Source organism: Epinephelus fuscoguttatus, linkage group LG10 (genome assembly GCF_011397635.1).
Source record: "Epinephelus fuscoguttatus linkage group LG10, E.fuscoguttatus.final_Chr_v1".
Lineage (NCBI taxonomy): Eukaryota > Metazoa > Chordata > Actinopteri > Perciformes > Serranidae > Epinephelus > Epinephelus fuscoguttatus.
This window is the reverse complement of record NC_064761.1, coordinates 30,213,435-30,226,620: the sequence shown is the minus strand read 5'-3', so window position 1 is coordinate 30,226,620 and position 13,186 is coordinate 30,213,435. Positions and strand designations below refer to the sequence as shown.

The window sequence follows — 13,186 nt, the reverse complement described above, 5'->3', positions numbered from 1 at the left end:
TATTGTGTAGTCTGAGCCTGGCAGGTTTGAGCCCTTGTTTGCAGAATGGATTCAGTCTTTTCTGTAATTGGATCCTACATTGACTGGGATGTCAGAAGTCTGCTGCTCTTCACTGCTGTCTTCATCCTCACTGCAGATTATATTAAGAACCGTCGGCCGCACAGCTTCCCTCCAGGACCTCGGGCATTTCCTGTTGTGGGCAACATATTCACTGTGGATTACAACAGGACCCATGAGAGTATGACACAGGTAGATCATAGATATCAAAAATGTCTTATTAATGCAACTGATAGGACTCATGTTTATATAAAGCACCATGCACTGCCTTTTTCCTCTCACTCATCTACTCTCAGTTAGCAGGGAAATATGGAGATGTGTACAGTCTGCGAATGGGCCAGACATGGATAGTTGTGTTAAACAGATTTGAGGTTCTGAAAGAAGCTCTGGTAAATCAGGGAGACAGCCTGGTGGACCGACCAGACAGCCCTCTGGAGTGGGACATAGGTCATGGACTAGGTGAGAAGACGGAATACACACACAAAGCCAAATGTATTCAACTCATTGCTATTGTAATACTCATACAAGACATAAATGAGTGAGGACACTGTGTGCTTCCCCTCCAATCAGTGTTAAGGCCCATTTATGCTCACCGTTAAATACAGATCCGGATACGGACAGAGCCTTCTGTTCATGCTCCGCGTTCATTTCGTCCGTATTTCTGCACGTTTCCATAAAGCTTACAGATACGGGCCAAACGGAGCAGTACCACCGGAAACCGTGGGGCAGTGTTGCTGTCACTACCCGATACGCAGCCCTAGTGAGACACGAAGAAGAAATAACAATTCAATTTCTCTCATCGGCAGTACTAGAGAAAATAATTCTCCGTCCTCCAGTCACAATGTATTTAACGGCCTCACCGACCACGGCCTCCTACAACGCTGCCTCTGTTTTTGTCTTTTATGCAAGAGGTACATCAATCAATATCAATATCTCCTCATAGACTGTATAAAATAATGGATGTAGTTGCCGTGACGTCATCCGTTCGTTTCTGAAGAGTGGATTTGAAGCTCAAAATACTCCGCTCTGGACGTCGCCATCTTGGCAGTGCCTGACTCCGCCCAACTCCCGGACAATCAAAATTGGGCAAAGAGGTGGGCCAAAGGAAGCCTGGCTGCCAAAACACGCCCACCTCGCTGGGCGCTGCTAAGTTAGCTAAGGCTAACAAGCTAGGCTAAGAAGCTACGAGGCTAAGACATAGAGTGTATAAAATAATGGACGTAGTCGCCGTGACGTCATCCGTCCGTTTCTGAAGAGTGGATTTGAAGCTCAAAATACTCCGCTTTGGACGTCGCCATCTTGGCAGTGCCTGACTCCGCCCAACTCCCGGACAATCAAAAATGGGCAAAGAGGTGGGCCAAAGGAAGCCTGGCTGTCTAAACACACCCACCTCGCTCGGCGCTGCTAAGTTAGCTAAGGCTAACAAGCTAGGCTAAGAAGCTACGAGGCTAAGAAGCTACGCTACTTTGGCTAGCCCTGTGGTGTTGGCTGCTCCCTTGGTGCCAGCTCCCTCACGAAACTTGAGGTAAGTTGAGTTTAGCTGAAACTAACGTTATACAACAAACTTTGAAACAATGATTCAGCTGTTATCTTAAAAAAAAAAAAAAACGCTTCAACTTTTTTTAAATATATAACGCTAATAATTTATTACACTCATTTTACTTTCATATACACAGCGTGGATCATTGGTGACAGCTATGTCCGGCGTGGTGTCCAGAGAGCTGCAGAGACCTTGGGAAGCACCCTCAGCATGCCGGGCGTCCGTGTCTGCTGGTTTGGCTGACTGCAGTGGGGAGGCCTTCTCTCCTTCTTTTCGCACTCCCTGCGAGGAAGAGCAGCACCAGATGTCCTCATCATCCACTGTGGCGGCAATGACATGGGGAAGGTCAGCAGTGTCAAGCTGGTGAGCATGATGAAGGAGGACCTGCACCAGCTTCACCTCCAGCATCCTGGCATTAAGATAATATTTTCTTCATTGGCCCAAAGGTGCAGGTGGGAGGCTGGTGGCAATCCAGCAAAGATTGATAAGGCCAGGAAATGTGTGTTATGGCTACATTTGTTCATAGTTTAAATGGTGCCATAATTGAGCACCCTCACATCAGACACATTCATCTCACACCTAGGAGAAATTATATGTTTTTAAGTAAATTAGTTAATTGTCTTAAAGACCACCTCCAAACGCAGTGAACTGCTTACAGTTGGCAGTGTTACTGCTTTTGAATTTGGCCTTTAGGACACATTTTGTTAGGCCTGATCATAGCCCAGGCTGTCATGGCTAATGTTAAGTTTTTGATATTCATCTATAACTTGTTTAAAATTTCAATAAATTCTATTTACATTTGCACTCCTTTTGTCTTTGTTACTGACTGAATGTTGTATTTCACAATCAAATCTGACTGTCAATTGAAAGGGCAAACAAATCATATACTACAGACAAAACATTAAGCATTAATGTTTAACATTGTCACTGACAAAAAATTAAGCTGTCCATTTCTGTGTGGGCCTGATTATTTTAACTTTGTACTTGAAGATAACTAAGCACCTTACACCCAGCAGCAGAGCCTGAGAAGATTTTGAAGAGTAACCTTTGTTTGCTGCTCTGTTAGAAGTCTAGTTTTAACACAGAAGAATGTGACTGGATAAAAGGGCTCAAAGTGAAAAACAAAGAATTAGCTGGACACAACAGTTTTGAAGCCCCCAAGGGCTATGCTGCCAACTCTGAGAGGGTCTTCCTCAGGCAAAAGTACTGTGACGTTTTTATAGTGAGGCAAACAGAAAGATAATCAGCCAATTATGTGTTGCTGGTTTTTTTAGCCTCACTATATAAGTCTCAATACCAAGCAATACCCACAGAACCTTCTCATATGTCACGTCACAAATAAACAATACCTCCTACGGGACTTAAAACTATTCAGTGTACACATATTTCCTTGTTTTTCACAAAAGAAGAATAGTTTCTCAGTGAATTTTCTTCATTTGTCTTAAAGAAATGTCCAAACAAAACCAGCACATAACATCAGCTTTTCATTTTTTTTAAATTTTTTTTTTTACATTCTGCTAAGATAAATGCAAACTTGGGTAAATGTTAAGACATAAATGAAAACATTAGGATGCCATTAATAACTATTATATTTTGTTAAAGGTTTAAATCACCACTATATTTCCAATCATTACAGGAAACTGATGAAAGACAGCTTTCAAAAAAATTGCTTTTACTCTAAAGTAAATTTTGTCTGATCCACTTTATATCACAAAAATTCGAACCATTTCACAAACAGTTTAACAAAATTAAGTCAAAGCTTGCATTCATGAAAACATCCATTTTAAAATGTTACAAAAAGTACACATGGAATAAATGAAAAGATTTATAACAGTAATTATAAAACCTATGGATTAGGACCCAGTGTCATAATTTGCAAAATCTTAATTTCTTGTTAAACAACCTCTTTACTGTGGAGTAAATATCACATTGGTCGAGGCGTTGTAACTTTCCACAAGTGTCCTACATGAGAGAAAGATAATAGGTTAAAAACACAGGTAGAAAACATTGACTACAGCCTGTCTTGGTTAAAGCCCACTCACCACCAAAATGATCTTATTGCTGAGTAAGTGGCTGTCATTCATAAAGTAGTTTTGTGTTTAAGTTCTGTAGATATTCGACTTTATATTTGAATGTGATTTTAAATTTAACTGTACTACCAAGACAAAAGGAGTATGAATGTACAGTATGCAATTCATCCACATTAAAATAATTGTTGCTATCAAAAGGAAACTGAACTGTTCTCAAAGCTCACTGCCACTGTGGAATCATGCTATGTTCGCCTGTCTCATTATGAGAATATTTTTTCCATTGCTTCTTCACAGACTGTGTGTGGGGAAAAAGATAGTAATTCTCACTTTGATAAAGGGTCTTTGCATAAAAGGCACTAAAATGTTAAAGCTGGTAAATACATGTCATGTTCCTTGATTAATAAAATCTTCATTTGGCCTTTTGCATCAGGGGAACACTAAACTGCACTGGTGTGTCAGTAATTTCACCTTATCAGGAATAGTATGGAGCAAGCTGTGCCCTAATCGAGTACTTAGTAATGTATGACAATTAGTAATTTATGTAATGCATTTAAATGTATTATGGACAATAATTCATCATTTCAAACTAATAAGTTTCTTGACTCTTTGTGAGGTACTGTATGAAAAAAAGGTGTCTTTATCCTGGAGTCAGTGCTGAAGTGAAGACTCTCAAAGTGTTCACTGCACAGATGGGAAGTCTTGTTTGGAGTCCAGTTCTGTCTCCTCGTGTTGAGTGTCCACTGGTCCAGTCTGTCTGGGTCACCTAGAGGAAAACGTTACACAGACAAATAGATATTAAAAGTAATATATGTGTTAGGTTACCTACTTAACAGACTCCATTACATGCAAACAATACAACTTAACTTACTTCAATGTTTAACAGATCATAATCAATTTATTTTAGCAAAACAAAAAGGTGGTGGCCATCACAGTCACAGTCCTCATATTCTGTCTGTGCATTATCTATTGTTGTGTAAACACAGGCCTATATCATACAGTAATCTTATTAATATTTTATATGTGACAGTCAAATGTCACATTAGTTTTTTTTCAATTACGTTACACACCTTATTGTAATTTCATACAGTTCGCCACTTTTTAATTCACATACACAAGTATAGCCTTAATGTTACGTTAACATTACACTGCTCATATGACAACGTTAACATTGCAACACGTTAGCTAACTAACATGGTGGACCTTTATTTTCAAACCTCACACAGCCTCAGCCTTTTGTTCAAAATATTCTCTCCCTAAATGCCTACATCCTAACACTTCTCTGTCAGGCTCTGACTTCGATGCATCCCTGGACTGGCGTCTTGCTCGAAGGCTAACCGTTAGCTGGCTGGTTAGCTAGTTAACGAGCTAAGCTTGTGTTGTATCGTGTTGTCTGTGGCTCTGTAACTTGATGTGGATGTTGCTGTGATACAGGTCGCATTTGAAAATGAGACCTCCGGTATCAACGTGATTTTACATGTATTAAATAAAAACTTAATAATATAATAATAAGCTGACAAGCTAGATGGTGACCGCTAATTAGTGCTAACATATAAACATAAATAAAATAATACTAGAATTTCAGAATTTCACTTACCGAAAAACCTGGAACACAGACTTCTTGGACGGTCTGTTGGTATAATTAGTCGAACAGCAAGCCATATTACTCCAATATTTGCCTGAAAAATTATCCGAAAGGCGCAAACACGGCTGAGAGTACAGGTTCAATGCCTTGAACATGGGCACGAATTGGCTGAGATGACGCCGAGCAGACGGCCGAGTCGAGGCTCAGCTCTGCAGCAGAGCCAGCGGCTAGTTAGCATGCTAGTTAGCCACCCGTGATGGTGCGACCTGTCAGTTAAAGTGACCACGCCCTTAATTATGCGCAATTTCAAACCTTAATAACATTTAAACGGAAGAGTTATAAAAAAATCCCCCCCCCCCCCCCCCAGAGTTGTCATGAAAGGGGAACTTAACTATAGAGACCAAAACCATTTTTTGTACCAGGCTGTAAACATGTTTATTTCTGCTCTAAAGTTGGGCATTTTAACATGGGGGTCTATGGGAATTGACTCACTTCCGGAGCCAGCCTCAAGTGGACAGTCAGTGAACTGCAGTTTTTGGCACTTCCGCATTGGTCTCACTCGTCTCCCCCGGAGGTTGGGGCTTGTATCTCCTCCACAGTCGCCATGTTTGTTTTTGAGTTTGTTGTTGTCACCAAGTTTTGACGCTGGGCTGCCCCCTGGTGGATATATTGGTTAACATCCATGCCAACGTAAAGGGCGCATGGAAGTATGTGGGCAGTGACGGTAACATCGTTTGAAACGGACGTATACATTTTTGTACGTAAAGGGAGCATAAATGAGCCCTTATAGTTGGTGTTCTTGTTCATACTTTATATTAAGTTCAAATGTTATGCTTTACCCTTTTCATTTTGTATTTTCAAGGTACATAAACTGTCACATTGTTTTTCAACGTCATCTTGTGAGGATTTTGCTGTGTTACCTGGGCCTGCTACAGTGATCAAGCAACAGCATTTGGACAAACTGATCAAAGTAAACACTGTAGATCCATACGACTTAGCAGCCCAAGGCCAGATCACAGACCCTAATTCACTATGTCAAATTACATGGACTTTATGAGCTATATTGCTTTTGGACAGAGTGCATAAACTTTTGTAACAGAGGTAACGGAACGTGTACCTCATAAGATGGTTCCCCCATCCGACACAGCGTGATATACCCTCACACTCTCGATAGCCAAAGCAGTATCTGGCCACTATGTGTGGTCACTGATCCAACGACTGACCAAACTACCTTTATTTGTTAAGTTAACACAAATACTCAGGTTTAGGCAAGGTCCCAAAATAATTATTAGACATGTCTATAAGACAAAGGGTTGTTTATTCATACAAAAGGAACATGTACAGTTCTGTCAAAATTACAATCCAAACACACCTCAAATTGCAGTGAGAGCTATAGGATATTTTGTTTTCTTACCAGGTCTCTCTTGAAAATGAGATGTTGTGTCTCAGTGAGATACCTGTTTAAATAAAGGTTAAACAAATTCCCTACAAAGAAGCATGTCCATGGCATTTTTAGCCAGTAGCCAGTGTCGTTCTGGTCTATTGCCTAAAACCCCCATTTTTTTTTCTCCTGAATTTACCTGCACAGTGGTCTTTACGAAGTTCTTTCCTGTTGGTGTACTTCACACAAAATAACAAATCCATTTTTATAGCCAGCAATTTTTAGCAGTTGCAAAAATTAAGCCAGTGCCCAAACAATTTGAGTGTTCTCAGGGCCCTCACACATCAACCTGACGATTGGCTGTTGGTCATTGTCGGGCTATTGGTAAACATCTTTCACTCTAGTTTTGGCGGTTAGAAGTAGTTCACCTTTGTCAGCTTTTTTTTTACTGCTGATTCAGTGTGTTGAATGGGTTTTGGAAACAGTGTAGCCCATCGGTGAATGAAATGACTCTGACTGGCAGTTCAGCTCAATGCAGAAGAGAAATGGAAGTGAGGAAAGTAAACAACTAAAATGTGTAAATGGTAAATATCCTTCACTCTTTCAACATCTGGTTGTGTTGTTAATGTGCTAACTGGTGAAGTAGTGTTTTGAATCTGTCCTGTCTGTGTTGCAGTTGACTGTTGGTTATATTCCTTGTGGTGTGTTCAGGTGCAACTTTTTTTGGCAGAGACACTTGTGAGGCATTGCAGCAACTGTCTTTTGTTGCCACTAGTTCTTTGATGTTCCTGAAATGTCATGAATTTCGTTGAAAGCTCAATTTTTTTGGAGAGATTGTTAATGTTTAATATGTATTGTGTAAAAGAATATTCATTAATTTTCTGTCTTTTTCTTTTTCATTTTTATCTCCTTTTGATGTATTTCCCATCAGGTGTAGGTTTCAGTAATGGGAACACATGGAAGCAGCAGAGGCGTTTTGCATTATCGACCCTCAAATATTTTGGATTTGGCAAGAAGTCACTTGAACCTGTCATCATGAATGAATTTATGCATTGTGCAAAAGACTTCATTAGCCATAAAGGTAAACAGTGTATGCACAGCAAACCATTAACAATGGTACGCAATCACGAATACACTTTACATCTAACTTTCTGTCTAATTGTGGAGGTAAACCATTCAATCCTCACCTCGTCCTCAACAATGCTGTCTCCAACATCATCTGCACCTTGGTTTTTGGTCATCGCTTTGAGTACAGTGATGAGAAGTTCATCAAACTGATGAAGAGCTTGGGCAAAGCTTTCCAGCTTCAAGTCTCCATCTGGGTACAGGTACGACATTTTAAAGCTATTGATTATTAAATCTTAGTACTGTGTACTACTGTGTGGCAGTCCTCATGATAAAACAGTTTATCACTCATGCAAGAGGCTCTATTTGGACACAGGTATGTAATATTCAGTACACACACAGCTCAATATGGAAAATGTGTAAGATGCTCAAGAGCTGATTTGTAAACAGGTTTGAATATTTGGTATGGATTGTCATGAATAGATAATCTTTCACCCAAATGTCTTATCAATAAGTAATAGTTACTAATCTGCTGTCCTCTGCAGCTTTACAACGCTTTCCCTCAACTGATGAGACGTTTGCCAGGGCCACATCAGACAGTCCTGGACATCTGGAGCAATGTGAAGGACTTCATAAGACTGGAGCTTAAGCAGCACAGACAGAACTGGGATCCCTCAGACCAAAGAGACTTCATCGACTGCTACCTGAATGAGATTGAAATGGTGATTGACACTAGATGTGGCTTTGTTTTTTTACTCATAATGCTTGTTCATAAAATGCTCATTGTCATGTCTGTCCATCCATCCATCCATCCATCCATCCAGCTACCCAGAAACGCTTTCCAGCCCCTCCTTTGGGACTGCAAGGTGTTCCCAGGCCAGATGAGATATATAATCCTTTCAGCATGTTCTGCCCTGGGGCCTCCTACCAGTTGGACGTACCTGATAAACTCCAAAACGGAGGCGCCCAAAAGACTTCCTGATCACTGAACATCCTCAACTGGCCCCTTTTGACATGGAGGAGCAGCAGCTCTACTCCAAACTTCCTTTTGGATGTTAGAGCTCCTCCCTCTATCTCTAAGGCTGAGCCCAGCCACCCTATGAAGGAAAATCATTTTGGCCGCTTGTATCCGCAATCTTATTCTTTTGGTTACTACCCAAAACTCATGATCGTAGATTTGGTTCAAAATGTCGTTGGACCTTAAACAAGACACTGAGATTCTTGAACTCCTTTGCTTGAGGCAGTCACTCTCTCCAAACCCAGGGGAGGAAATCCACCATTTTCTGGCAGAGAGCCATGGACTCTGATGTGGAGGCACTGACTTCCATCCTGACTGCTTTACACTTGGTTGAAAACCACCCAGTGCATGATGGAGGGTAACTCCAGCCCCACACCCACCCAGAGCCTTTCATCCTGAGAAACTTTAGATTAGTTGAAAGTATAGGTCAGCCCAACCATATGTAGTTGGTACAGCTCCGCCTCCTGCACCAGCTCTGGTTCCTTCCCGACCAGAAAGGTGACATTCCACATCCCTAGAGTCAGTCTGCGATGCCAGGGGTAGCATGTCTTGGTCCCAGCCCTTCCTTCCTGATGCTTGGCTCACAATGCACCTGACCCCAATGCCTACCCTTGCTGGTGGTGGACCCACAAGGTGACAGCTCCATGTTGTTCTTTCAGGCTGTGCATTAGTGGGCCCAAAGCTAAAGAAGTTCACTGGCCAGCACCCCTCCCAGGTCTGGCTCTAGAGGGCCCCGGTTTTCCTGTTCTGGCCAACGTGCTCCATCTCTTTTGATGCTGATTCATCAGGGTTTATTAAACTGTTCTTAGCCTAGCCCCTACCCTGGGACCACTTTACTTGGGAGACTCTACCAGGAGATATATTTCCACGGACAGCACAGATTCTTAAGTCACAGGGACATGCAAACCCCTCCACCACAATAAGGTGGTGATTCTTGGAAGTTTCTGGGAACATCATATCTGCTTGTTTTGCAGCTACATCAGAACTAGCAGCTCTTACTGTATTGTAATGACATGACCTTTCATTCTGATGCCACTCCTGGCTTGTATTTGATGAAAGTATAAATACCTTACATGCACATTTGCCATGGCCTCTGCCTGACAGCACTGTCTTTCAAGGCATTATCTCCAACAGCATACACCTATTGTAGTCTAGCAAAGCAAAGGCATTTCAATATTTTTCAAGGTACAAGGTCCAGCACAAATTAAAACCCTTTAATAGTGTTCTTACTTACATTATGATCAGAAATTATTATGACGCTGGCTGTAATTGGCACTGCATGTAATTCTTCAAAATTATTTTATTGCATTTTTGAATGCTTGAATTTGTATATATTCTCAGAATAAGGAGCAGGCTGACAGTACTTTTAATGAGGAAAACCTGGTTATGTCTGTCTTGGATCTGTTTGCGGCTGGCTCTGAGACCACGGCCACCACCCTGCGCTGGGCTTTCCTCTACATGGCAAAGTACCCTGAGATCCAGGGTAAGATCACTGACCAAACTAACACGGCTCTTTGTTCTTACTCAATAATGTGCAAATGGTTGACACCAGAACAAGTGGTCATTTGATATATCACGCAATTACATTTACTCTAAGGTGACAAATGTTGTACACTTTCAAGTGCCCTTCGCATTTATGACTAATTCTGTGCACAAACAGGTACCTGTAAAAGACACTGCATATCTGATTGTGACTGATTCAAGTTTTTAGTTCAACTGGAACACAAATATATCTGTTCAGTAACGTGGCAGTGCTGCATTGTGCTCCATTTCTCCAGCCTGTTGATGAAATGAATTTTCCCCTTCTGTCTGTTCCTCTCCTGCTGCACAGCAAAGGTCCAGGCTGAGATAGACAGAGTCATTGGACAGTCCAGACAGGTGTCCATGGAAGATCGTGCAAACCTGCCGTACACTGATGCTGTCATACATGAGATCCAGAGGATGGGCAACATAGTTCCTCTCAGCCTGCCTCATGCTACCACCAGGGACATCCAGCTGGGAAGCTACACAATCCCAAAGGTCAGTTCTGCTACGCATTTTTATGCCACATCATTACCATGTTCTTTCTTCATGAATTGTCATTATGATTCCAACCACCAGGGACTCATAATAATCCCCAATCTGACCTCGGTGCTGTTCGATAAGAATGAATGGAAGACGCCCAACACCTTCAACCCAGGACACTTTCTGAACGAGGAGGGCAAGTTTGTGAAGCCAGCTGCTTTCATCCCGTTCTCTGTTGGTGAGGAGCAACACAATGTTTTGTTTTATGAATGCCTTAACCTGTTCAGAGAGGAGCCCGGAGCCTGTCCCAGTATTTGATGTTCATTACATAATGATTGCAGATTGGTCTTGTGTTGAATGCCTGTCACTGATCAGTGCAGTGCCATCCCAGTAATACCTGACTTTTGCCCTACCAGTGGGCACCAGCAGAGCCGAACAAGAACGATATCTGAATATTGATGTTGGTGAACCTCTAACCTTTTTTTTTTGGACACAATATCAGGACAAATTTCTAATGGTCAGCCATGCAGTTGGCAGGTCTACTTCATATAAAGGCCTTACAGTAACAAAAATGTCTGCAAATACTACTACTCTTGAATTAGTTTTATCTCAAAACTGTGTCAAAGACATTCTCAGTTTGTTTCCGTTTGTTTTCCTCTCTCAGGTAAGCGGGTGTGTCTCGGAGAGAACCTGGCCAGGATGGAGCTTTTCCTCTTCTTCACCTCCTTTATGCAGCACTTCACCTTCTCCATGCCTGCTGGGGTGAAGCCTGTGATGGACTATTGCTTTGGTGTGACTCTGGCACCACGTCAATATGAAATCTGTGTGACGTCACACTAAGAGTAGCTCTGACATAACAAATACTCAAAAGAGCAATAACCTGTCATAATTATGTCAGCATGACAAGGTTTATATCAAATAGATACATGGCTAATTATGCATCACATTGATTTTCAAGGCCAGTTAAGCTTAATCTGGCATCATTTTTAATTTTTTAATTTACAAAGTTGACATGAGTCACTTTTTATTTTTTGTTGATTTCTGTCTCACATATCAGCCAAGAATGTGAGCTCCATCTCAGAACTGTTTATGATGTTACGTTCTGGATTTCCAATACATGCAAAAGAGGATATGGTGGTCATTTTTTTATTATGTATTGTAACTCAGATAATGATGTGGTGAGTCAAATATAGTTTAGGATAGGACTTTTTTAAGCTTTGGAGTTAAAGGAAGTTCTGATAGACAACATAAACTGCTGTGTGCATCTTTGTGTGTGTGTGTGTGTGTGTGTGTGTGTGTGTGTGTGTGTGTGTGTGTATGTCTTAATATTGACTTATAATCACTTAAAATTACATTTTTTGGAATTTTTACTAATTAAAGAACATGAAGTGTGGTAAAGAATATTGCTGTGGTCATGTGAAACCCTTGTAACTTGTGGGTAAACAGGCTAGATACACAGTACTGCCTCTGCAGTAAGGTGGCCCCTGTGATCTATATAATGTATATACATTACATTATTAGAATCATACTGATGCATCAGTGTATATAAAGCATTTTGTAGCTTCTTAAGGCGGAGCTAGTTCTGTAAGAACTGCTTTATTGCTTATGGGATTGGGACTCAAAGGGTCATGCAATCAGTCAGGGGACTTGTTAGATAATGGAGGAGTTACAGTAGTAACTAGTAAGTATAGGAGTAAAACAGTCCCCAGGCAAATATGTGTTTACTTTTTTTTATTTGTATTTAAAATTTGCACATTATCTGAGAAGCTTAGGGGGGAAATCTCTCTTTGGTGGTACTGTGAACAGCTCAGGACATCTGAGATGTGACAAGGGGCCCCAACAAAACACTGCTCTTTGTAAGGGGCTGCAAGCAAAACCAGGTAAAGTGAGCTGAGACCACTTGTGGTGAGGCAGCCTACACTGAGCACTGCCCAGGGATGTTACTGCTTACTCACCTCAGGTGCAATACAGCAATACTCACAGCAAAATGGTGCAATCTACACTTCTATCTTGGTGCTTTTGCTTGCATAACATGTCGGAACCACACCATGGGTGCCCAGCCTCCCAACAATATGACACTCTTCATCACTGACATAAAAATTACTACTACAAAAAAATAATTCACTGAAAGATGAAACAGCTGTGATTGACTCATTTGTATGTGTGTGTGTTGTTTATTTTTTAAATAACTCATATGATGTTATAAGCAGCTGGTCCCCAGGTATTTTCACATGATCTCATCTGGCCCCCATTCAAAAAAGACTGGACACCACTGGCCTAGGCCAACAAGGCCTTATGTAATCTGGTCCAGATTAGGGGAATGGGGGTCGGGAGGAGTCAGGTCTGGAGCTGCATTCAATAACACTACTCATGATGACACTAAATTACCCTGCAGTAGGGTAGCACCACCTGTAGTTCCAGATGAAGGCCAAGTTTGAAGATGAGTGTTGTCCGAGGAAGAGCACTGGAAATAGGGGGTAAGGAAGTAAGAAAGGGGCCATTGCCCACC

General features: G+C 41.4%; 1 protein-coding gene across 2 annotated transcripts; it reads left to right on the top strand.

Annotated features, from left to right (window-relative positions):
* The first annotated feature begins 45 nt into the window (after positions 1 to 45).
* On the top strand, positions 46 to 11,987 carry LOC125896079 (cytochrome P450 2J6-like). 2 transcript variants are annotated; one of them, XM_049588411.1, is made up of 9 exons: positions 46 to 249; positions 354 to 516; positions 7,522 to 7,671; positions 7,758 to 7,918; positions 8,201 to 8,377; positions 10,015 to 10,156; positions 10,505 to 10,692; positions 10,774 to 10,915; positions 11,342 to 11,984. In XM_049588411.1, the coding sequence occupies exons 1-9, from the start codon at positions 46 to 48 to the stop codon at positions 11,515 to 11,517; spliced, it is 1,503 nt and encodes a 500-aa protein (XP_049444368.1). In that variant the 3' UTR covers positions 11,518 to 11,984. The 2 variants fall into 2 exon arrangements, with proteins under 2 accessions (XP_049444368.1, XP_049444366.1); XM_049588409.1 differs by having other exon boundaries at positions 10,505 to 10,915; positions 11,342 to 11,987.
* Positions 11,988 to 13,186: the final 1,199 nt, after the last annotated feature.